This window comes from Blennius ocellaris (genome assembly GCF_963422515.1).
Source record: "Blennius ocellaris genome assembly, chromosome: 3".
In the NCBI taxonomy this organism is placed as follows: domain Eukaryota; kingdom Metazoa; phylum Chordata; class Actinopteri; order Blenniiformes; family Blenniidae; genus Blennius; species Blennius ocellaris.
Window position 1 is genome coordinate 15,527,943 of NC_137652.1, and position 27,592 is coordinate 15,555,534.

The following is a 27,592-nucleotide window of genomic DNA, read 5'->3' on the forward strand; positions in this document are numbered from 1 at the left end:
GGCAACACGGGGGAGCTGCAGCCAAGTAGATACAAAGGAGACAGAAGCACACAAATACGGAAACCACCAGGTTTAGAGGCAGCTATTGTTTTGTGTTTAAAAACACAATAAGTGGCCATATGGAAACATGATGTTGCAATAAAGATCCTCGATGGGAGTGGTTTGGGCTTACGTCCTTATAGAAAATAGTCTAAATGCACCAATAAATGGACGAAGCCAGCCAAACATGCCATGGTTTGATTATACCTTGAGCTTAAAGAGCAGGTACATTACTGTAATATTATAAAATATGACAGCAGGGGTTGATATAAAAGTCTTTCCGCTGCTGCTGTGATGTCTTTTTGCGACAATTCCTCAAAGCATGAGTTAGAGCAGAGCAGGGTGGGCCCACTCTGCCACCAGGCCTTCCAGGCAGGTCACCCTTCATTTAAACCCTATTAGGGCCTCTATCCCGGTGGACAAATAAGTGGCCACAACCCCTATAATGTTGAAGAAAGCCGTGTAAAACTCTCAGGGCAGACACAGTGAGGAGATTTATGATCATACGCAGTAAAAACACCATAGGTATGACATAACATACTGCAGCACAGGCACACAGGCGCAGACACTGGGACTTTGTTCAAAATCTGACAACAATTCGAGCAAATGATAAAGGGCTGGATTTCGTTTTTAAAGCTTGCACTGAACCAGGGCCATGTAACATCAAATCGCCAGAATAAACAGAGAAGTATACAGCTAACACAACAGTTTTTTTCAATACCTTTTTTGAGCTAGTAGCTGCTTAGTTATGTACATGAATCAAGTCTGAATTTGGTTTTAAACACCTCTAAAACTAAAGAACCCACACTGGACTATAGGAAGGGGTGTGAGTCAGAACAAGCCTCAATCTAAGTCCTTCGAATTCTTCTGAGTGAGAATTTCTCCTGGTCAGCAACCCTCTGGGTCAGAGCAGAAACTCCACTTTCCGAGAGTTGAGCGAAGAGAGGAGACTGCAGATATTGACTCCGTCCTCACCTACTCCCTCTCAGTGGGGTGTATCGGCTGTTCACTAGCACACAAATAAAGCTGCTGCAGAGAGTAGTGAAAGTAGCAGAGAAATTCCTTAGCTGCCTGCTACCAGCACTGGAGGACACTGCAACAAACACGCTATCTCAAAAGAGCCAGTTACAGGAGTCTCCTCCCACCCTGTCCATCACCTGTTTGATGCATCGATCAAAGAAAATACACACATCCAAGGTCAGAGACTATTTTTATTCAACGGCCATCTGTATACAGTCCTAAATATGATTAATCTATTTTGCATTTGAATTATCTGGTGTCACTTTCGCTTGGTACAGTCAGATTTTAAATGTCATTAGACATCAGTGTAGGACCAGAGTTGAGCAAATATGGTATTATCCTGTGTTTTCTTTAAGTCTCTTTTCAACAAGAGTTACTACCTCGGTGTTGTTGTTTGCACAGCTTACAAAGGCATGGAACTGAATTATTAATTCATGTTGTAGCAATAGTTTGTTGGCCATAACACTGTATATGCTTTTTTATAACAATTTATCCATAGTGGTGAAAAAAATGGTGTGATCATAGGATTGAACCAGAGAAAAAGTATCTGTTTGGCTCATCTTGTTTCGGTTTCCTGTGTTTTCCTGATAACTGCGAAAACTGCTTCATAAGATATCCATCCATAAATGAGTCTGCCATATACAATTATAAGTTGATCGTGTTCCTTGAATTAATAACTTTCTCCCAAGGTCACTGAAATCTTGTTGTTATTTCCAGAACCATTTGTCTCCAGAATCAATACATACCATTTGATAATAGGAAATATATTAAATATATCCTGTCAAAATGTGAGATTGCTATTCAGTGAAGCGACACAAATTCATTATACTTTCTACATTCTACGAAACAAACGAGAATCTAGCAATGGAGTTGTGAAAGAAGAGCACAACTATGCCTATACCCCACGAAAGGAAACCTTAAGTAATCATATTATCAAACAGTGGAGCACTGTTTCTTTTACATTTAGCATAAAACATAAAAACACCTAAAAACCAATCAAGCCGCAGTACATCTAATCATAACATTCATTGTTGCAGATTTAAAACAAACACAACACTACTTACAGTTCGACTTCCATGCTGCTCTTTTGGTGCTGAAGAAGTTCACTACTCATCACATCAAACCACGAGGCTCCAATCCAGCATTAGGAAGAGACATGGATTACCACAAATACCGGCCGACCGTCTGCTGTTCCGACACACCCCAAGGACAAGCTGACTCGTATTACTGACAGATACACAGACATTGGATTAAAGCAACAAGCTGCTTCTGTTTCTCTTTTTTTCCTCCCCAAATATTCCTTAAGGAGAGATCTGATATTCAGGCTGTTTTGGACAATGTATGTAGAGAGGAAGTATCCGGACTTTCACAGTGAATCAAATTTGAACTGTAAAACTTGTTTTGGTCCTTCAAGGTTTTAATATGAAGGCACATGTGAGAATGAAAAGTCCCCGTTTCGTCATATAGAAAAAGTCATTTACTTTTATTTGGGCTTCAGAAAGTTTCTTGCCCTCATTTTATGACATTTCCAAGACAACTTGGTGAATAACTGCAAAAGTACTTACATAAGGTGGTGTATTAAATGACTGATCCAAGACAGCTCTTGGCTGAAAAGCATGTAATAAGCAACAAAAATAAATGGAAAAATTGTTCAATTCAATTAGTTTGTGAAACAGCATGCAACCAGCGTAGAGGGAAAAAAAGAAAATAACTCCACAGAACAAAGCTGCAGGAAGGAGTTAAATAGTACAAAGAAAAGAGAGCTACCCAGGCAAAGGGGGAAACTATGTTCACCATTTTTTGATGAAATAAAACACTTACTCAAATGGGAACTTCTCATTCAGCAGGAGAGTCAGTCACATTAATGCTAAACACAGCAATCTAAGCAAGACTCGTTAACAGTGCATTTGTACTGCATTGCAAATGTTGTTTTTCATCAATTATTTTCATTGCCAACAAGAGCAAAGATTACTTTATTGCCTCTGTTTAGTACCTGATGACTGAGTGGCAGATTTGTCCATTTTTATTGTGTCAGATAGCTAACAAAAGCATTAGTGCACTTAAGTAATGAACCTCCAGACCAGAGGAGCCGCTTTACAGTCTGGTGCTGAATTAGACTCCTGTGTTCACTGGGACCAGTGAAAGTGTACTCATTTCTACAAAAAGAGTATATTCGTTTTACTGTTTGATACCTGGTTTGTCACAATCTGAGAGCAGAGATATTATTTACACTTTTGAAAATTGTGGAAGAAGTAATGCGAAATGTACAATTTGTTTTTGCTCATTTTTGGCACCTTCTCTAACTGTGATGCAAAAAAAGAAAATCACTTTAACTATAATAACCAAATGAACCCCACGTGTGTCTCATTATGACAATGTGTGATAGATTGTTTTCAATGAGAAGATGTTGGTCAGTTTCAAGACATGACCGAAGGGAACATAAGTGTGTGTGTGAGCATTTTAAAGCAGCCTTACTGTCAGGGTTGGGAGATTTGCGTCCATGGCTGGGCGAAGCGCAGCGGAAGGTGGTGACGAGGGTGTTGTGGTGAGGGTTGGGGTGGTGTGGGTGGTGCACTGCTGGGTGGTGGCCGTTATTTTCCGGAGGAGCTCTGGATATGGTGATTTCGGGTTTACGGATATCCCCGGGACTTGGGGGCTCAAACTTGCGGGCGTGATTTTGCTCCGGGGCTCGGCTGGTGCCGTTGTTGTTGATGTTTCCCTCGTTGCGACGAATCACGGGGGAGTCAGTCGGAGTCTTGGCGAAAGTGACCTCCCTTTTGTGGCTCATCTCGGGGGTTCTGGAGTGCCCCAGGACTTCGGGGCGTTTCAGGGCGCTGCTGCTCACGAAGCGCATGGAGGCGGGGCTGGTGATGTTGTCCACCTGCTTGCTGGAAGAAGAGATGTCGATGGACAGTTCAGAGCGCCGCGACACCGGCTCAGGAGTCTTGGAGCCTCCGCCACCCATGATGGAGCGGGGCTGGGTGTAGTTGAGGTTGTTGTTGTTGGCGGCCTGGGCTGCGGTGCCCAGGTCGCGGTAGTAGATGCTGGTGGGGGACATGGCATTGCGATGAGGGGAGCTGGTTTGCCGACGGGAGCCGGGTGAAGAGTGCGATGAAGTGTCGACATCCTCCACCTCAAAGGACCTCTTCAGGGCTGCAGGAGGAGAACAGAGGTGAGATATCAGTCATACTTCAAACATTGATGATCCATTTTATTTTTAATATGCAAATTACAGATTAGCAAACAATAGTTACAATGTAGATTCCAGTTATATATATATATAAAAAAATGACGTAGACATGTTTATGAGCATAAATGCATGCAAGACACACAAACAGGTAGGATATAGTAATCCTCATTGTCATCCTCATCTTCATATATACTGTATATAGCTACTGTATTTGGAAAGTAGCAAATATCAAAACATAAGCTCACCCCTTTTCAATAACAGTCGATTCAATTTGAACAAATATTTGGAATATTTGAACTGTTTGACATTACAACAGACCAAGTGACCTTCAGCATTCTGCATAAGTATGGATTATCAATAAACTGAATTACAATAAAAAGTGCTTTAATGCAAAAGATTGACTCATTACAATGACATACCTGGATAAATAAATTGAGCATAAAACTAGGTTTGTAAGACTACCATATTACTACATTTGCAGTACCACTGGCTGAAATAAAAAAGATGTCAGCATTTCATGGGGTAGGTTAACCCAGATTCACAGTACAAGTGAGGAGTTGTGCTATAGTTGATAAGAGTAGGAAACACTTCAATCTGGGCCACAAATGTGCAGTCAAGCTGGAGCAATACACATGCTCTTTAAATATACCAAAGCAGAAAATAGCACAATATATTGAAAGCACATTGACTTGCTTTTATAATTTGTTCACCAAAAAAAGTTAATAGTTTATGGGTCAAGATCGCGTTTTATAGGAAGTGGGAACAATACCATAAAGAATTTATTAAAAGGTCACACCAATTAATTGAGCAGTATAAAAAGTTAAGTGTTTTTGTAAATAAAACTATCAGTGGTTTCCAAGTACAGAATGAGATTTGAGGCCCGAGGAGCGGCAGGAACAGTTTTGGTGGTGGAGGAAAGAAATCAGCAATTAAGCCTTACCCATCCCATTTCTTTACATTACCGGCACAATATATTTCGGTTTATTAATGCATTGTTTTTATCACTCGATACTATGTGTGTGGTGTGCTGCAATGAACTTTTAAGGTTGAAGCCTTTCACAACATGTAACAAAGAACGCCCCCCCCCCCCCCCCCCCCCAAAAAAAAGAAGAAATTACACAGTTCCAAGCGCCGGGGTGGAAAGACTCAGCGTCAGCACATAGACGGAGGCTCATCGTTCCTTAAGGTTAGTTGTTATGTGGTGTAATAACTGCGCTGTCCAACATGGAGATGTTGAGGGTTGGGACCCCTCCTCTGGGATGAGTGCACTGGCTGAAAGTCAAGATGAATTTGACTCTCATCGCAGAGTCGCCGTGCCAAGCCAGTGGCCAGGAGCTGGCATCGTAATGACACCCGAGTTAGACTAGTCTGCTCACGCATACCCTGAAGACCATCTCGAGTTTCCCTCAGCAGAGAACACAGTGCTGATTATTTGATCTCTTTATGGTTTGTGGCGTACCCCACATGTGCCCGTGTATTTAAGCACCTATTTGTAGTTTTGCTGAAGCTGCTTGTAAAAAGGAGTTTGTGTCACAGTTATGTATACATGTTTATTTTTAAGCAGCTACACCCTCAGGGAGGGGACCAGGGCCCCGAGCCCCCCTGAGTCCCAGAGTTAAGCCAAAAGCCTGTGAGAGGATGTGGAGCTCAACACAATCAGATGAAAGCCGCCTCCTCCCACAAACACACACAAAAGCGTGCTCGGCTAATCGAATTTATTCCGAGACGATGCCTTTTTCCAGTATATTTGATCAAATTTGCCCTTTTCTTGTTCCCTTTTTGTGTTAGTCAGACACACCAAGGACATTTTCCTTTACCTTTGGAAGAAATTCATCTGATGTAGTATTTTTGAGCCCCTGAGCAATTGTGTTATTCAGATCTTCCAGCATGCTTACATGTAATATTTCCCATCGTCACAGTTCGAAAGAACTTCATAAATGTTGCAATGGAGTCAGTCTCTGTTGGCATCAGTTGTTGCTCATTACAGCAGTTAAAATCACTGACAGTTAAACATTATTGATAGATGGCATCTTGTTTGCAGCTCTTGATTTAACAAAAATACAAGAGGTGCTTTGTAGTCACAATTGTGTCTCATGTACAAAAAGAGTCTAACACGTAACTTCATACCATGCATTTGCCCATTTTACATAACTTCTTATTATTTTATACACAATTAATTACATTCACACAGTGAGATCATTGGGTGGGTTGGAAACCTTTCAGCGTGGGGTTTGCATGTACTCCATGTGCACACGTTTTTTTTCTGAGTACTACAGTTTCCATCTAGTTTTTTGGACAAGTGGCACTGTTAGTTGAATGATTGGAAGGGAATATTTTTTTTTTTGATCTGGTCTTTTTTAGAAAGTATCTTGTGAGCCAAGAAAGCATCAGCATCACTGCTCTAGTTAGTTTTAAACCTTCTGTATTATGTATGAGAAGCGTAGCAGATCCTCTGAAAACCACACAAAAGGTTCAAATGAAACAAGTAAAAAAAAAAAATAAACAAGTGAACTACTCTGAAACAATTTAAGAGGTTTGGTTTTCCTCATAATTATTTTCTGTTCTCAAGCTCCGATGAGAAAATAGTTTATTACCTGGTCAGGCACCACACATCTTTAAAAACAATTTTGTCTGACAGACATATTTCGGTGAAGTAAACGTAAATAGAAAACAATAAACCTGCAATTTGTATGTGATGTGCAAACCAGCACTTACATGAACTGTGTGCTTCATATCCCTGCTTTGCTCTCTCGTGTTTTATGAGGCCAAGGCTGTGGTTGCTTTCAACTCTGGCCAAAAAATAAGTCAGCCAAAATCAGCAGATTTCATAGGAAACGGTGAGGATGTGATAAAACCTTTATCATAGTGAGAAATGCAAGATCCAAAACCTTTAGAAACCTTGTGTGCACTAACAGCTTCTGACACTTTCTGTAGTCTTCAGTTAAGATTTGGAGAGGCTCTGAATGTGAGAACAAAAGCTGGAAGCGTATCCAGGTCCACACTCACAGAATAAGAGAGATGAACCAAGATATTCTGCCAGTGACCTGTTAAGTGATCATAGATTAGTATTTCAGTACTTGGCTGCTTTGTGATTATACGCCTGGAGGCACGGGACTAAAGTGAAGGATTTGAATGCTTTTGCTCTCAGGTTGTCTGTATTTAGGCAGTGCACAGCCAAGTGTACATGATTTGAGACCCGAAGTGAGTCTGAATCTTTCTGTGCTTTAATTTTGTCTGGAAATACAGAAAAAGGGAAACCTTTTTTTTTTTTTTAAGGCTTTTCTCATTTGAATGATCAGGCAGTGCTGTTTTCTTTAAGCTTTAGGCGTATTTGTGTGTTTAGTGGGAAAAAAAGAAGAAAGAAAATGGGTAGAAGCGATATTATTTGCATGAATATTGTAAGTACAGTATGGTGGGGCACTGGGGCCGGTATTTGTGTGGGACTGACAGATGGATGAAGGAGTGTCATTCCCAATGAAACAGCATTCCCAGACTATGAGATAGAAATGAAAGGTCCAGCAGAGCTCTGAGGAAGTTCATTAACAGCCGCCAGAAGGCTCCCGACGTCCCTCCACTACCTATCCCTGCCCAGCATGCAGGATCTCACGGTGTGTCCTGAGGGTCGACAATGTAGTGCTGACAATACAGCTCAAGTTTACTGGCATTAAAACACAAAGATGTTTTCAGCTGTTTGCAGAAATGTGTCCTAATGCAGCCCAGGTGTTTGGCCACGCTGCCTCTTTATCACATGTGTCATCACTAACTCTCGTGGCGAGTCCAAACCAGCGAACACAAGCATGTAGGATCATCCCAGCCTGCATGCGCTAATAATGGGACAGTCTGGGATTTGAGGGCAAATAAACACAATTGACTGGGAGAAAAGAAGAAGAGCCAAGACATAGAGAAACAGAAAGGGAGGAGAGTGGAGAGGGCAACACAGGCCAAGACAGAGATGTCACTTGTGACGAGCGACTGACAGCAGTCCAGTCAACCAATACGTAAATCAATAAAATCTGTAAAAAATTCAAAAAAGGAAGGTTGCACTATTTTGTTTAACTAAAAACTTTCTAATTACATCATTATGCTGACAAATACTTGAAAACATTTTTGTGCTATAATGAAACATCCAAACAAGGAAATTAGTTCTCATTTTAAACAGAAAAAAATGGGGACAATGACAAAAAACAAAGCCACTGACTTAATCGGGATATTAATTTTCCTATTTTAACACAGAGTCAGCAGGGTTCAGTATTCACATCAATGTCTGCTTAGTGGAGAAGGAATAAGTTAACAAGAAAGTCATTTTATTTCTCATTGTTCATATGATGTAGCGCTCGTGAAAAACTATTTAAAAAAAATGTAAATTGAATTTTCTGTTACATCTAATAGTGTAACTCCTTAAATTAATGTGTAAAAAAATACAATTGTAGACTATATTTGCAGCATCATAATGTAATACCCACTTATCTGCTTTTCTAATACAGAACTGATCTGCAATCATATAAATACAATCAATAATGTATTTGAATTCTGCATTAAAGCTTCTATAATTGATCTTTAACACGTCTTACAAATGTATGACATACTGTAGATCTGCTTTTGGAAAATGACTGGGTCATGTCTCTGAACTGTTAAAGGCTTGCCAGTGTTAGAGATGCATCATGTTGCTGCTTGCAGCAACACAAATGTGTGTTGGTGGCAAATTTACACCGAAAACACAGTCAGATCAGAAAACACTTATTGTTTTAACTGAAAAAGCCAAAAAAAGGCCTCTTTGCAATAAAAGTTTCCTGACTTTTACACCAGGGTAAATAGAGGATCAAACGTGTTTAAGAATGGGTCAGCTTTAATCTGACTCTCATAAATGTTCAAATATATACTTAAGTTGACAAGTGTATTAATCATAGATCTGGAGGTGAACACTGCATATGAAAACGCTGGATATTGTTAAGATACTTTGCCAGTATTTTAATTAATGAAGGATGTATTCCACTGTACATGACCTTGAACTCAAAATTGGGTTTTGTTATTCAAGCCTCAAGCAACAAGTCAAGTGATCAAGACCGTTAAGTCTCTGTCAAACACTGGTTATTTAAAAACCATCTTATACACAGAGGACTTTTGTCTGATGTCAGCAGCCGTAGAATACGAGTAGATGTGGTCAGACGAGGGAAAACAAGAGCAAACCTCCCAACTGACAAGACAAGGCCAAACAACCGACGATAGGATTTCACACGGTGGGATTTTGCTTGGTGAGACAAAACCTTAATGCTCCACTGTCAAACACACACTTCCTCCAGCTGCCCAACGATGGTGTTGAGTTTTCTAACGCTGACCAGCAGCAGCACAGCTCACTGTGTCAGATTTACTGAGTGGCTCCCTACTCCTTGCGGAAACAGTCTACATCCAGCAAAATACATTTCCTGGAGTACTTGTAGGTGTACCAAGCCACAAATCCACCCTTAAATGAAGGTTTTGGGGAAGATAGTTCAGTTGAATGGCTGGTCTGATCAACCACTGAAAGTAAAGGCTTAAAACTTTGACAATCCACTGGTCACCTCTTTTTCACACAAACAATGCAGCTTCACTTCAAACTCACTGGCGGCTGCCAACGTGGACGGAGGCACAAAGAATAAAGATGTGATTAATTTCAGCTGGATGGCCTCGAAGCAGAAAGGACATTATTCAGACGAAGCACTTTTTAATGTATGAATCACACACACTAGAATCCATGTCTCAGCATTTATTGCTTTTTAAAAAGAAGCATCTTTTCTCAGGAAGACTGTTGACAGAGACGCAGTGATGGCGAGTTGTCAGCTCTGTCTGCAGCCACTATGCATGCACGTACCTCCATTTCCATGAGTTTGTCAGATGGTTTGTCAGGGACAAAACAAAAGATCAGTGAAACGGTGTGCTTGTTAGAAAGTGCAAAGAGAAATCTTTCCTTTGAATTGGCTTAACACATATTGGCAGTGACTAACATACCAATTGTGCTCCAATACATGTGCTTTAGGACAAACAGGACCTTGGAGAACTATTAAGAATGCATTGTATGTATGTACACATCATCCAGACAAACCTACTAATAGACTGGGTTCTCTGCAAGCTTTATCAAGTCTCTTCCTTTTAACCTTTTTCTATGGTTGCATGGTATGCTGGAGCAGCAAAATGGGACATTTATACATATAATCAGTCCAAATAACTTGGCTCAGTTCAGGCTGGCAACTACAGAAATGCTGCAGTGTAGTGGAAATCATAATGATCTGGGACAAAATGAGATTTCACGCAGTGAATTGTTAGTGCATCTCTCAGAACAGTTGTTTCTTCTGAAAAATATAAGGTAGTCATGTATCTTTATTATCTGCCTCATAATAAACATGCCAGAAAAACATGAATTTTAGTTTAATCCTAAAATAAATGTGTCTTCTGTATGTTGAGTACTTTAAACCTCTGTAAAGCACTCATAGAAATACTTGGAAAATGTCACAGAAGTATAAAAAAGTAATACATGTTGATAAAAATGTGACCAACACACCTGCTTCATGTCTTATATCTTCAAAATGTCTCTGGATGGAGAAACACAATTTCTCTCTGAAGTTGTGTCAATAAGCTTTCATTTCCTAATTCAACAGACAATATAATGTAGTATTCACAAGAAAGGAGCATAAATATGACTTTTTGGATGCACTGAGCACATGTTTCGATATGGACACATGAATCTTGCTGCAGTGTGTGACAAAATCTGCCCCCTTCTCCTATAATGACAATTGCTACATCATCAGTAGGTCAGAGTTGGACGATTTGACCATTAATTAGATCAACCTATCGGCACCCCAATCACCCCAGTCCCCCTTAAAAGTACAAAAACTTAGAAAGCCTTCATTGTTATTGCTGAAAAAAACCTTTTGCTATTCATTCCCAACACAACAGTAGACTGGATACAACACATATAATCAGAGTTGCCATCTGTCACTTTTGGAGAGTGAAATAACTCCAATTAACTGAACCCATGCACTATTTAGCATCACATTATACATCTTACATGCCTGTATGGATAATAATGAGCTTTAGCCAATGTGTGATAGTCATCATCATATAGGCCAGGCATAGTAAAAGCCTGTAACAGTAACATCTGTCAAACAGTCAGGATTAAACCTTATCTCTAAACAACCAGTTCTAAAAAGACTTGTTCTAATATACACAATTACTCATTTAATTCTCAAATTGTTGTTGACCGATTAGGATTTTGTTACAAATCGCACCCAGTACATATTGGATTGTACAACTACAACATACTAAATACGAGGCTGATTCAATTCGCTTTTTGTTGCTAAAACATGTCGGCTCAAAGTCGAAAATGTGATTATGAACCATCTTTTTTGTTGCCAAACGTGGACTATTAAGTCACTAACCAAAGGAGGCTTTTTGCCCAACTCCAGTAATGCTTTATTTTTCACTAGAAATTAGGGTTGACTGTTCGGCTGTTCAAATATATTAATATTTGTTCAAATCTGATTTCTCGCAACAAATAGCAAAAAAAAAAAAACAATTTCTGTTAATGTTGATGGACCGTATTGTCATTGAACTAGTGGAATGCAACCACTAATAAATTGATTTTAGAGTGATAAAACTGCATCACAAAGAACATTTAAAGTACTCTTTGGAGCCTTAACATTTGAGCCTACGAGGAACCCAGCTGTCCATATTGGACAGCACTATCGATTTGAGAGGCAGAAACGAAGATAATGTGGTGTGATTGTGATCTCCCTTATTGTGAATTGACATCATAAACTAAACCATTTGAACATGAACAGGAATATTCCTTAACACACTGCGTGACAGTAAACACCAGAGAGCAGCTGGAGGGGAACAGGAAGGACAAAACGTGAGGAAGGAAAAGAGACAAGAATGGCAGAGTAAAAAGAGGACAAAGGGAATTACTGCCAGTTGCACACAGAGTTGACAAACAAAGAAGAGACACAGTTGTGAATTTTGCATGAGGAGTGAAGACTGATGTTAGTTCTTATGCGGAGGTTTCCACTGTCTGCATTTTAATGTTTTCAGCCAAGGGCTTTCCGATGCTGCAATAGCATGGTGTTAGTGGTGTGTTTGTTTCTACTAGCGAGGTACCCTGGGTATAATCAATAACAGACAAAACGCTACGGGGGCGTCAATAACACATGCTCACCACCTTGTTTTCAACAGAGTAGCAAGCACGCACACGCACACGCACACACACACACACACACACACACACACACACACACCAGCTTGTAAAAATACATGTAAGCCTCAATATGCATTTGCACAAAAAGCACCTTGACAGTGAAAAACTATTGGTTGTTATTAAAACCATCCACAGGCAAAATATGGTGGACAGTTGTTACTGCTTACAATAAACTGTCGGCATGAAGCAGGTAAGTGCAGGACATGCAGAAAATAGAATACAAACCTTCAAAATCAGAAATAATCCCCTCCAAGTGTGGGTTTACTCCAGATTCTGACATTTTTTTTCAAAGCAAGAAGCTTCACAAAATGCCCTTCTTTCTTTCAGCTTTGAAGTGGCTGAATCCTGAGCAAACTCAAAAATAGATCCAATGAGAAATGAGTCTGAGGCCTCAATTTTCTCCTACAGAAGTAAGTCAGGCTCTAACTTTCCACTAACTTTTCTATATTGCTGAACACAGACTTTGCAGTGAGTGAGAAGGGAAAGCCTCCTCCCTCCGAGCCTCCTCCCTGTAGTTAGAAACACACACACACACACACCCCTCTTCCTAATGCCCTGTGCTAGAGTGTTACCCCTGCCCCCCACACACTCATATGTACATGCATGCACAAGCATGCACGTAGACAAACGAATGCTGTCAAACCCCTGAGACCCTTTTTATAACCAAAGTGGCTCTCAAGTATGATTTCTTCAGTCAGCTTTTAGGCAGCCGCCAACTAAAGTGGGCAATGTAACATCACACAGTCACTTTAACCAAGTTAACTTGCAATCAGATGCGATGCGATGCTACATTTAGGGGCTGCTTCGCAAATAGGGCTCACTCCGTTTTAGCTGTTGCAAGGGGAGAGTTAGAGTGGGGATATAGAGGCTTCACTTTTCAGTAAACAACCTCTACAAACCAGCTGGCATGATAATTAAAGTGCAGTCACCGCCAAAGTAACTGCTTTCCTGTGACATGGAAATCCGAAAGACTTCACTGGAAAAATTGACTTAAGGCATACACTATGGAGCCTGAGGGCAATCAGCCAGTGATTTATTTCCTCTGTGTGTGTGTTATCAAGAGGAACATGTGAATTTGAGCTTTGTGGACAGTTATGACCAAGCAATCAAGCAGTTGACTGATTTCAAGGAAACCCCGAAGCTGCTGTGACCAGATTATTTACTGATCTTCACAGTGACAAAGAAACACTGTTGAAAAGGTGTTGATAAAATAACCCAAACTGCTGAAATATTAAACTTCCCCGTGTGCTTGTTTAACCACTTCCGTGTTCCTTTGGGATGCACGAGAAAGTTTCTTATCCATTAATCCACTGTACAAACAATGCAACAGTGATGTTATCGCTGTAATTGTCGATTGGTCATGAGTGAGCAGCTTGTAACTACTTCCACTTTGGAGCCAGAAATGACTTCAAATGAGATCCTTGATGACAGTCCCTGATACTGAGGGGAAAAGCTGAACAACAATCAGCACCCAAAGGAAACCTAATCTGCTATTTCCACTTCCACATAATCAAGAGGCATTATCAGGCATCAGATATCACAACTCACAGCCAGTGTTTAACCCTCAGTGAAGGCGTCAATGCACAAAACTTTGCCTGGCCTCAAGCAGTCGAGGAAAATGGAATGAAAAGCTTTATTCTAAGGTGCACTAATAAGAGGCTGAGCCCACCTGGTGGCCCCTAACCCTAACACCTGAAGGGTCGATGGCAATACTGAATAACACTGTGCATTTGTAGTCTGTGCAGTCTCATTACTCAATACAAACCAAGGTGTTTCTGGATGGAGAACAGAGACAAGAAAAGACAATGGTGTGTATGTTTATTTAATCCTTCAGTCCAGAACTTTACAGATTATAATATCTACAAAATGAGGAAGACACTCTCAAATATTGTGGAATTAAGCATTGAGTTCTTCTTAAAATCAGATTCAAAGAATAATCTATGGTGTGTGTGTGTGTGCGTGTGCGTGCGTGCGTGCGTGCGTGCGTGCGTGTGTGTGTGTGTGTGTGTGTGTGTGTGTGTGTGTGTGTGTGTGTGTGTGTGTGTGTGTGTGTGTGTGTGTGAGCTTGTTTTTGTGCGATGCATTTAGAAGTGTGATGTTTCTCAAATAATGTGCTGTTTCCATGAGTGAGAGAATCATATTTAATACAGCAGACGTGTATTTGTGGAACTTTGCTAGGCTTTTTGTAGCTTAAGGTCATTCAATCATTCAATCATTTCTACTACGTTACACATTTCCTGTATGGTTGATGCACTAATGAGTTTTTTGAGGGTCTTTTTTGTTTTTGTTCAACTATTTAGGAAATAAGTGCATCATAAACAAGCAGAACATATGTAGAAATCAATAACCAATCAATGAAAAGGCACACGCCCATGTCCACCGAAAATTAGATGTCATAGTTTCCTGTATGTAGGGTACTCCTTCAAAAATTGAATGACCAATGTATTTCTGTGCAACATTGCTGACACATTATTGAGGAGTACCATCTCATGAAATGCCATTTGAAAGTGTACTGGTAGTAAGAGAGGCAAAATCAAAAGGGTGAAAATGAATAGTGTTTATGCTATTGCGATAAGTGGGGTATAGTAAGAATGCTATGTAAAGCCTTACATTGACAAATTCTGAAAAGAAAATATGGAGGCAATCCGTATCTCAATATTTAACTCAACTGTTTGGTCCTTGTATGATTGCTATCAATTTATAATTGTCCTATTAAAGGGTTAAAAGCAGATTTCAGAGGTTCTAAATCTGATCTAATGAGTGTGGTTCTGTAATTTACATTCTTTAAATCTAATCCATTTGAGGTGGATACGGCAAGCTTGAAAAAAAAGTGCGCTTTTTGACAGTTTTGGAAATAAACTGTTCAACATATTGTGCAAAAACAGGGTCAGTAAAACACAAGTCTGACAAATGAATTCAGATAAACGAGAGTATGTGATATTTGGTATAAAGAATTGCAGCAGTTCATTCACAGTTTGTCATGATAGTGTTCAATCAACATCACTACTCATATAATGTGCATGTTTTTATTCAAATGACAGCTCTTTGGTAAAGCTATTAACCATAGTCTCTTTCATAGTTTATGTTTATATGGCCTTATAAGCTGCATAGATACTTCATGCTGCAAGCACTGATGCTGCAGTGGTTTTAAGTCAGTGCAAGATATATTAATATTTCAATCAAAATGTCTATTGAGTCTATTTCTTTGAAATCCAAGCATCAAACAAAAGTTTATGAATTGTTCATTCATCTAATAAAAAAAGAGAAAGATTGACGTTTTTGATATTGATACAGTTTGAACATTTGGCATTAAATGCACAATAATCTAGGACTAAAATACAAGGCACCTTCACTATCCTGTGTAATATCATGACACCAGCTTTTGTTCTCTTTGCACTTATGGTTGACCATGGGTGTACGTAGTCCAGCTGCTTGAAAGTGATCCCCCTAGATTTGTCCGTCTTTGTTATGTCACCCTCGGATTGACCCACGTTTCCATCCTGCTGAGTAATATCACCTGTCAGAAATCCTCCCTCAGAAGGACTGAAGGTGGGGCTTCCCTGTCAGCTTTCTTCACTCCCTATACTGGCACTTTTCATGACTCCCTCATTTATCATAACTCAGTAACAATCTTAGAAACAATACGAGGTGAGATATTGGCAGCCTGATGGGAGGAGAAGTGCGAGGCGTTTACTCATAGAGGATATCCCGTACACTTCTTTTATGGAACATGGTGAGCTCAGTGATTTCCTCGATTTCCTTTAAGTCTGAGTTTGGATACCCAAATATAGGCGGGGGTAAGGCTCACGTGAGTTCTTGGCTGAGAGATACACAGTACATCAACACTAAAGCCTGGAGATTCATTGGTACATCTCGTGTAACATATATGAAAAATACAACAGATATATTTAACCTTAAAAGGCTTTTGAACCTTTCAGGACATTTTAATTTACTTGCATTCAACAGCATTGTACCACACAAGATATTTGAGTTTTAGAGCCATTTTTGGCTTTAGCGAAGAGGGAGTGATGTAAATTACACCACAAAAATATTATCTCCATGTTGACTAACACATGCTTTAACGGTCTTGTTTTTTGATGGGATTGCATCCATTTGTTCATTGAAAAACAATCAAACACGGGGTGTAACCCTCCTGCTTGTCATCCCTCGCTTCAGCTCCTGAATTGCTGCATTAACTGCCGTCAGACTGATACTAAACAGGCAAAACAAATACTACAATTACTGTCATCCTAAGGGATAAGACTGTTTTTTTTCTCCTTTGTTTAATTGGCAGGAAAATGAAGCAGCATGACACAACTGTTCCCCTTATTTACAAGCCAAATTCTTTTGTTTTCCTTTCCCTTTGTTGTATTTTAAAAGGCAGTGCATTACCAATTAGCAGCCCAATGACCATACGGGAAAAGACAGCCTTGGTTCACATGCCACATTGAACATAGTATAATAATCCCACACAGAAAACAAAGGAACATAGAAGATACTGAATCCAGACATGACTACATGTCTACATAATAAAAAGAGTGTAAAATTCCTCAATTATTCACCACAGTCTCAGTTCTTATCTCAATCAAAACAGCAGTCTGAAAATATTGAGAGGCATATGGTGTCGGGACTGTGGCTGTTGTCAAGACAACGGCTCCAAACAAACAGAACCACACAAGCCCAGGTTGAAAACCAGGAAGTAGCTGTGTGCCAGGACTTCCTCAAATAAGAGGAGCAAGAGTTGAAGTCATGCCTGACTGTTTTCACGATGGAAAAAGAAAACTTGGCCACTTTACCTCTGGACTACACTGTCCTCTATCACACCCCATAATTTGGTGTCAGTCCTGACTAAATTCCTCCTGCTCCCATTAAAGTATCAAAGAAGAAAATCCATTCATCTGCAAAACCTGAATTATCCACATGGAACCTTTTAAAGAGGTGAAGGGAAATGGTGGCAGAGGACAAAATGATGACATTACAACAGTGCCACCAAGTGGATATAAAATAAGATGCATTAGTCTGCCTGTGTGCATTATATGACTCTCTGAGCTCAGCCACTTTATTAACAGTTGAATTAAAGAGCAATTTGCAAAGTGTTGCTCAGCATGATACCAAGGTTTAATACCTTTAAGATGGGTGGATTAGTTTTATCCTGCCGGAGCAGACGGAGCGCACACTGGCCTCGACAGAAGCGGTACTTCATCTCCATTAACACTAAATAATCACCATTAAAACCCCCACAAAAAAGCACTAATTAAGGTGATCAAGCGCAATCTACGTCAAGACGTTCCCATGGCTAAAGCTTTGGAGAGAAACCGAGCTCCAGCTCAGCAGATGCAAGACAGCATGTGGAGTCTGATGCATGCTAAATATTTCTCAAGAGTCTGCTGCCTGTCAAAAACAAAATCATATTAGTGGACATATGAGGTCTGCTTTCCAGACCTTTTTACTTAAAATAAACCATCTGTGTCAGTAAGAATTAATCTGACTGCCGGAGCTTTCGGCCATAAAGTCAAATCATGTGACAACTGAAGGAAAATCTGACTCTATTGATGGATTGTAGCTGTGGATGCGGGTCGGCTGTAAATCAGGATTCAAGGTTGCCAATCAAAGCAAAGCAGCCACTTCTCATGGCAAGGTTATATATTTTTTTCTTATTCTTAAGTCATCTTTCACAACATATCAAATGGGATTTACTCATTCTTGATCTGCATGTGTAGAAGCCCACTGAGGAACAGAGACCTTCACAGTGACCTCACTGTACCTGTGGCTGTCCACTTTATGAATGACAATTTCTTTCAGCGAGTTTTGTAGTTGAGATATCTTTTACAAGAAACAGATCAGAGCGATGACCTTGGGCCACAATCATAGAAATACACACATTGGTCTCCAAGGAGTTGCTCCCACCCCAACTGACCAAGCAAAGCAAACACAGGCTGGGTGGCTTCTCGCCGACTGCTGCCACACGTCTAAGAAGCTGCTTCCTCTGTAATCTCACAGACAAAAACACACACTCTTCACATGAAAGAGAGAACAAACTCATTTTTGAGTTAACACATCAAATAAGTTGAAATAAAAAGCCACAACTTACCGGCTATTCTGTCTCGCTCCATGACTCAATGGCCACCTCAAATAGCCACATGTAACCTCTCGCTTTTCTCTCCTCTCCTCTCCTTCCCTCCTTTTTTTTTCTGTGTGGAGACTTCCCCTTTTCTCCTGACTTAGTCACCCTGTCCCCCTCTTTCAACCCTCCCTCTCTCCTCCCTCCTTTTCCTCCCTCTGTCTCCGCAGCTCTTGCTTCCTCCAAGTTTTAATGTTTTCAATCTGTCAGAATAACAAGTGAACAGAACAGACGTCCACAGCCATATGTGAGTCATATAGAGTCCTTCATTCCTGCTTTCTTTCCTATACATTAATCTCCTTCACGCATATATTTTGTTATTTCAGTGATACTAAAGCGACTCTGTCCGTCTTTTTATCTCTCTTGACCGTTTAACACTAAAACCAAGTCTTTGAAAATGAGCTGCAGCACATTTGGTCAATGGTCTTCATCTGATAATAAACTCAGCCTATATATTACAAGATGGAAACTCATACAATATCATTGAAGGAAACACAAATCAACAAAAAGTAAACTAACACTACAACTCCAAAGGATCAAAACCTCCAAGTAGCCCGAAGAACATTTTCAACAATCCTGAGAACACTTCATGAAGTGCATAAAATACCTGCCATAAATCAGCAATGGAGAATCTCAATTAATAAGCTTTTTCCACCTCAGTCTGAAAAATAACATTGTCTAAATATTCTGTCTCTGTGTGGACAAAAATCAGACTTCTGTTACCAGAGCCGCACAGTCATCCTGTTTGACCCTCCACTTACATCTCAACAAGGTCAAGGGCCACTTAGTGACCTGCTGTCTTGGTGAGAAAATGTCCCAAGAAAACACCCACACACACACACACACACACACACACACACACACACACACACACACACACACACACACACACACACACACACACACACACGCGCACACACGCGCACACACGCGCACACATCCACACCCACACCCACATACACACACGCACATTTGTCTTTGTACATGCAGAGAAGGAGGAGTATGTCCAGTACACAACAGCTCACTTCCTCTTCCTCTTTCTTACAAGTAATATCCTTCCTCAAATCCAGGTTCTTCCAGACGTGCAGCTGCAGAACCAGTTTAGATAGGAATCACAACTATATGGCCCAAAACAAATGGTCTCACCACAAGTATTTCCACCTTAAATAATCACACGTGCAGACACGGAAAGAGGACAAAAACAAACACTAACAGCTGGATTTATCTTCCTTGAGGCCTCTGCTCAGATAGGGCAGTAATGCGATGTGGTACTCCTCCAAACAACCAATGCTGACAAGCCTATCTCTGTCTGACCTGCCCTGCAACACAAAACTCCAGGGACAACTGATTTTCTCACTTTGCATTGGTTTGGAGCTGAAACACAAGTTTAAATGAAATTAACAAATACTGATGCACCCTTCCAGTAAAAAAAGGTAGCTTGTACTAAACATCTATGTAACTACTGTTTGTATCTCGGTGTATAGTTGATATGGTCGTTTCCATAATTTATTTGACATAATCGCTGACCTCCTAAACACACCTTGTGAGGTGAAGCAATTATCAATACTTAAGTCTAGGTTTGATATAAGAACATTTATCCTGGTCTGACTAAACATCTGACCTTTACGATCAAATGTTCTGTTATTTAACTATATACCTTAATTTAAAATTATACTTACAATGCAAGTTACAAGATACTGCACACCAAATCTTCAATAAGTAGTATAATGAGCAAACACTGGCATTGTTGTTTAAAAAAAATGATGGCACAGTAATGGCAGGACATTGTTCATTTGACATTGGAACATCAGAAGGCACATTTTCCTTAAAACACAGAGAATATCTCAGCTTCGGGTTTTTTTTCCATATATAATTTGAAGAACATACAATACATCTTTAAATATTTCTAAACCGAGGACTATCTTTGTTCAAATCATTCTACAATCCCCTTGTGGGTCTGAGAGGACCGGAATTTCATCTGGGCTATATGTCATGCATATCAGCACATTTGACAAATAAAGCTGACTTTGACTTTGACTTTGACTTGTTTTGGAAAAACTCAACTCAAACAACAATCATATCCGATGATAATCTGATATCTGGTGGTATTGAAAATTTTAATGAATCTCAAAAGTTTAGTCAAAAATCTGAGTTAAACCAAATGAATTAAAAGTGAGCCTGCTGGTGTTGAATCCATATGGCAAGCCGGATGTTGCGGCTATGACAAACGTGTGCTTTTAAAAATAGAGACACGTCTCTTTGTTTTGCCACTGGTTTTCTACCCCGTGATCATTTTCCAGGCTTAAAAAGCTGCATTTAATCACAGGGTCAGAAAAAAAACAAAAAAAAACACATGAAACACACAACATGTGCTCATGCGTTTGTTGACTCACTCCCATATGCCCAACCTACAAACAGGATACACAAGCATATTCATAAGGTGCTGCGATATGAAAAGGGATGATGTGCAGTAGAGCCATTACCACTGCCTTAACCAAAGATGTGTGTAAATAAGTTGTTTTTTTCTCTCACTTTTTTCACATGTAATGCAATGTGTTTTTTGCAAATGCAAAACGGCTTCTCCAGAAATTGGTCGATCTTTTCAACTGTACTGGTTTTTCAACAATTTATCACTCTGAAGATTAATAAAAAATCTGTCCTGGCATAAGTAGGCTTCCAGTTTACAGAATGACTTATTTCTTACCTTTTCTAAGATAATTCAAATTTGAGTATTTTTCTTTTAATTAACAACAATATGGTGTTTTAACTTAAACTGTATACAGGAATTGTATTGATGGTGTCCAAATTGTGCTGCGCTTTCCCCTTAAAATAAGTAATTTTACAAACATCACCAAAAAAAATGGGTCATTTCACCTTGGAAAAGACGTAATCAAATAGATTTGATTCAAGAGACTGAAACCGCCTCCCTCACTCATACCTTTCATCATGTCTCCAGTCCATCATCCAAAGGGTGATACAGCCAGACACTCCAAACACAGACATATAAAAACATTTGAACTCAGACAAACACACGAGCATTCACAACAAACCAAACACACACTGACGTGTGCAAACCACGAGGGTTGTACCACCTACATACATTCACATGTGCAACAAACACACTGAAACAGCCTTGATTTTTTTTTCCCCCATTGACTTACTTGCACATATACTTGAACACATAGCCTATATTTGCACCCAGTGAGGCAGATGGTCATGAGGCGCAGACGGACACGTGCGCCCGTTCACTCATGCGAGACAAACTCGAGCCCCGCACCCCGCCCAAATAAAAGCAGTGTATCACACATTGACTCAGAGTGGTGAGCCTTGGGGTGCACATTAATGTAAGCCGTCACTTCCGAGCACGACCTATGGTCAATGCGTGACTCAAACATGCTAAATTTAGTTATATAACAGTCGGGCAAAAAGCTCACCAGCATGCCAGCCAACACTAAAGGGATGCCTGCGGGGCAGCGATGCACAATGAAGGAGAAAGAACAGTAAGAAGAAGATAGGAGATAAAAAGAGGGAAGGAGTGTGTGCAGGGGAAGTAGAAAAGGAGGTAAATGGAGGGGAAGAGGAAAGGAGAAAAGGTGAGGGTTGAAAGCTTCTTGTGTCTCCGAGGGTGAAAAACACTCTTGAAAGGGACCTACACACTCACTTAGAAATAGAAAATGTCCCCATGATAATATTCGTACTTCAGTATTTTCACCTCTTTGCCCTTCAGGGGTCATTTTCACAGACCCATTTGCCATGCCCTGCAATATGTTGATCTCATCATTATACATGTAGAATATGTATACAATATGTATACATTCTGCTTACCAATATCAGCATTACAACACTTAAAAGATATGTTGTAAACATAATACTGTGATTCAATCTGTCTTTCCTCGGGGAGAAATCCTTATAATTCAAAGAAAAAAAAGTGACTGCAATCATTCATAATGCTATGAATTATTACGACAGATGTGCAGAGCCATAGTTGTTACTTCTATCAAATGTGTTTTGAAAAATGAAAAAGATTGCTTCTGAGTTAAAGGCTCAAAAAGAAAGAGTAACTATGTCTGATAACTAGCATTATCACACATCTGCTCAGACTGACCAGGAATAGTGTTTGTAGCCCTGAGATTATGTCATATTTAAAAATATCAAAACTGCTTGCTTGTTTAAAAAGGGATGCACAGCACAACTCTGGGACTTCGAGACATCCTGAAAATCTGCAAACAGAGGAGAGATTCAAGAATCCCGTCTTAACACAGGAGAGCAAAAAAAGAGAAAATAATATGACGTTGTCCTGCTCGCCACAGTCTGATGACCTCAGCAGAGAGCTACGCGGCGATCATCTTCCCCTCGCTTCAACTCCATCATACACTATGCACAGAGAGAGAGAGAGAGAGAGAGAGAGAGAGAGAGAGAGAGAGAGAGAGAGAGAGAGAGAGAGAGAAACTGTCTTCCACATTTGCAGCCTACACATACAACCTGGGGCATGTACAGCGACGACACAACACTTCACATCAATCATCTTCACAGGCCAAATTTAGATTCACACCCTGGATTCTAATGCAGGCCTCATACGAGACGATGTATTTTTAGGAAAGAAAGTCCTTGTATTTGTTCCAATTAAATTAAAATTTTAACCATCACTTATCCCCAAGTGGCTTCCAATAAAAGGTTCTTATGCTGGATAGAAGCTCGGTCACTGTGTGTGTGTGTGTGTGTGTGTGTGTGTGTGTGTGTGTGTGTGTGTGTGTGTGTGTGTGTGTGTGTGTGTGTGTGTGTGTGTGTGTGTGTGTGTGTGTGTGTGTGTGTGTGTGTGTGTGTGTGTGTGTGTGTGTGTGTGTGTGTGTGTGTGTGTGTGTGTGTGTAAAGCACTAACACTGTAAAGTGCTTTGAAATGACCAAAGGTGCTCTAACGTGCTATAAAAACGAAACCCATTTCTCTAAAGAAAGAAGAATCAGGTGTGTGAGAAATGAAAAATAACAGGATGGTGACAGACTAATGGTGCTTTCTGACTGAACTGCTACCACCGCCTTGTTTTCAATGCAAACATGAGGGCAGCTGTGCAGGATTGGCCGGATGAAACGCAGCGAGGAGGAGGACTCAGCTTTTTCAGCCATTACTCACCGAACTGGAGTCATAAAAGAAGAAAACAACAAAGAGACCCACATGAGGAAATCTTCAAATATCTCAAATCCCTAATTAAGCATTTCTTCCCATCGCAAAAAGAAGAAAAACCAAAGAACTGACCATGCAATTCTGAGCAAATCTGTCCAGATGATGTAGCAGGAGTTTGCTTGCCTTTTTCTTTTCTTTTTCTTTTTTATCAAACAAAATGTACAATTGATCATATAACATTGCAACTCAACTTTATATGCCAACTTAAACTAATATTTCCATTGTGATCATCTATTGGCACAGACCATCTGCTATCGTCTGGTAGTATCCAGTTAGCAGCCACTAATTGCGCCTAACACAAAACTCAGACCATCAAATTCAATCTGTATTAATGACTTCATGCCAATCCATCCAGAGACAGTGGACAAGTGGATGAAATGCATGAGAAATGTTCACATGCAAACCCAGAAAGGCCTCCAAGCCAAAACTCAAGACCCAAACTGCCGACGGCCTCGCAGTGAGGCGAGAGTGCTGACCTTGTCCCTGCACAAGAAGCTCACGCACAGAAATCCTGACCTTTACAATAACGAACAGTTGATCACAATTTCTCAGCCACAGATGATGTTTCACAGCTCATAAAATCAGCAGTCAAAACAAAAGTGTGAATCTCGCAGCCAAAGTCATTACAGATGTTGAGTCACAAGCAGCATGTTAGTGTCGCGATTCACTCCACCAATCCTATGTGAGAATCGGGGGGGAAAGAAAAACCTCCCAATCGCCAATATATGACCCTGTTACTCAAGTTTCTCACACACACACACACACACACACACACACACACACACACACACACACACACACACACACACACACACACACACACACACACACGAACCCAATTTCTTTAAGCAATAACTCACATAATCTCCTGTCTTCCAGCTCTCTGACAATTTAAATCCTATTCTCGGGTCATTGCGACTGTTGGGAGGCAGTAAAAGTGCAAATAGTGCAGTCTGTGTGTCTGTCCATCCCAGCATGGCTGTGGTAACACTACTGGCTATTTCCTTTTCAACATAAGGTAATCATTAGATGTGAGAGGGGGCTGGTAGTAGTCTACATAAAATGGGATATCCTAAAAGTTTTATATCCTTTGCAGGAAATCAGAGGTCTGTTGTAGCAATTGATAAATATCTGAGCACTGGGTGGATGTTGCAGATAGAGTAAAAGCCAGTGAGGAAATCTTGGCGTCTTTTATGCACCCTGCAGGATTTTTGCAGGACCTCATTTTGGGGTTTCGGGTCGCAATGAAGCAAGGATAAAAACAGACTGTGATGCTGGCCTCACAATCCATGTGAAATTTGTTAAGCTGAAACAATAACGGTCTGTCAGCAACACTTAGTGTCTGCTAAAGTGTGTAACATACCTCATTGTGCATTGTGCTGCTACAGTCCACGCTGCTTAACGGCATCAAGTAATTGAGTAAAATTAAGCTTAGACGGAGCGCAGATGAGAGGAGCATAGTTATGTGATTTAGCTGATTATCATAAAGCAGAGTCCCACCACATAAGCCCGGGGCCCTTTGCTTTCACCTCCATCTCAGCAAATTAGCCTGAACTGATGGAGGGATGAGGCTGGAAAGAGAAAGAAGAGAGAAAGAGAGGAGAGTTCCTGTGGTTCGGTGTGGCTTCAGACCTCTATAATCAGCATGCCAAGCTCCTGATGTCTAAATCCACAACTCCAACCCAGACAGCGTACACAGTTGTGCACGTACAAACACAGGAATACAGATAGGCACGTGCACGCAGACGCACACAGAGCGAGCTCCTGACACATGAGCTCTGTGGCGATCATGTGGCGTTTGGCAAAGAAGCACGACCCAAATAAAACAACGGAGATTAAAATACATTATGTATCTACACGGTCCTGCAAAGAGCCATTATGTCGTGGTCTTATAGAAATCATTAACATCCATTACCATGATGAAATGACATTTAAGTTTTAAAGCAGATGCTCAGCTTCTGTTAACGTGGCTACTTGACAAGGATGACTTAAAGACTTAACTGCTATTAAGTTAATGTGACCCCAAAAAGGAGCAGGGAATTTCACAGTTAAAAATGAAAGGAAAATGTACAAAAAGATGTTGCTGTAATTCTGCTTTCTAACATTTCTTTATTAATTATTTGTATTATTATTATTATTAATAATAATAATAATAATAATAATAATAATAATGTCCTTACATAATAATGAAAGTGCTAAAAAGTGTATTTATTTGTTGGATTGTCACCTGATGTGCGGCAAAACTTTAAAACAAATTGAACACGTTGATCCTCAAAGCATATTTGTAAAGTGGCATTCCACACCACCCATAAATCTATATTAATTTATTATTATTAACCTCTGGAGGTGTAAATTATGAATGTTCTGGTCTGTACAAATCTAACATTCAGCATGTGAAGTGACAGTGATCCCCTCATTACAATCAGCCCTTACTTTACTAATGGCATTTGCTTGTAACATCAGGTGTTTGCTTAATGAACATGCAGCAGGATTATTCACAAGTGGCTGGCTGCTCATCAGGATAAGCAGCAGTGACATGGCCTGTTTTCATCCTTATGTTATTCACATGGGGCTAAAACGTCATCATCCACTGTCTATTTATAGCCAAACTCTGACACAGTGGCAGATGATGTCATCTTTGCGCACATGTGTGCGTGCGTGCGTGCGTGCGTGCGTGTGTGTGTGCGTGTGTGTAAACTGGAATCCATCTATTCAACAGGAATTGAAAAGGTCTCTATGGATGCACATGTTGTTGGTGTACAGGTCAGACATTCAGAGAACAAAGCTCAGATTAACCAGATAGGAATTAAAGTTGTAAAGGGAGATGGAGTGAGGAATGAAACCTTGTGAGATGGGGCAATGAAAACACACACAACACTTCCTCTAGTGGGAGGTAGAGCATTAAGCTAATAACACTGAGGAGGTTTATCTGTAGGGAAAAAGTTCAGACTTTTCAGTGAGCGAAACTCTGGTTGAATCGGCAGTTTGTAAAGCTTCCCTCGAGGGCCGAGACAGAGAGCTTTTGTGCTTGCCACTTATGAGGGAAGGATGATGAAGGTACTTTAATACTGTACTTAGCAAGGGGTTTTAATGTGATAAGGATTATATGAGCCAAAGACCTTGGGAGATTGACTCTGAGGTAGAGAATTAAATACAGATTCTCCAAAGTCTCTGAAGACACTCGTAGTGCCGGCAGTGTCAGTCCAACATATGACTCAGACGGAGGGGAATCTCGCTCAGCTGTCACTGAAGAGTCATTGTTCAGCAGAAATAAAGACTGGATTGACTCAACTTATCTGCTCCTTCTCTGTGGGACCGACTGCTGTGTTGTAGTGGGAGAATGGGGATGTGGTGGCTGCTGCAGTTTTAAGTGTTGCAACACTTTCAGAAAACATGACAGATGATGTTAACGTGTAACATAGAATCAAACACATTCGACTACATTCACACTTCTTTAAATGCTCAAGAAAAATGCAAATATTTAAAAAACAAACCGGCAATATTTACAATTGCTTGCAGTTTTTATTTTTGTTTTGTTTATTTCATTCATTGTGCAGGTATCATCACTCATCATTAGGGTGAAGAGACATCCCTGTGTGTTCGCAAAAACATCCATGAAAGACTTTGATAAGGTTTTGCATGAAGGTGGGAGAGACAGATTGTGCATTCATCCTCTCTCTGCAGCAACTTTCCAACCAAACTTGGTCTTGTGAAACAAACTTAAAGTCACTCTACCAGAATCCACAGGGGAAAAACTAAAAATGTAGGTGCCAGTTTTAGTTGTTGATGTACACCTCTAAGGAAATTTGTCATTCC

General features: G+C 40.3%; 1 protein-coding gene across 3 annotated transcripts in view; it reads right to left on the reverse strand.

Annotated features, from left to right (window-relative positions):
- septin9b (septin 9b) overlaps positions 1 to 27,592 on the reverse strand; it is a 69,585-nt gene that overhangs the window by 38,640 nt on the left and 3,353 nt on the right. The window contains exons 1-2 of one of the 3 annotated variants that reach the window (XM_080520221.1): positions 18,568 to 18,655; positions 3,535 to 4,212 (exon numbers count right to left, since the gene is read on the reverse strand). In XM_080520221.1, coding sequence (XP_080376347.1) covers positions 3,535 to 4,212; positions 18,568 to 18,589 — 700 coding nt within the window. In that variant the 5' untranslated portion in view covers positions 18,590 to 18,655. Of the gene's footprint in view, positions 1 to 3,534; positions 4,213 to 12,701; positions 12,870 to 18,567; positions 18,656 to 27,592 lie in introns of those variants that run through there. The other 2 variants (XM_080520220.1, XM_080520222.1) reach the window with 2 other exon arrangements.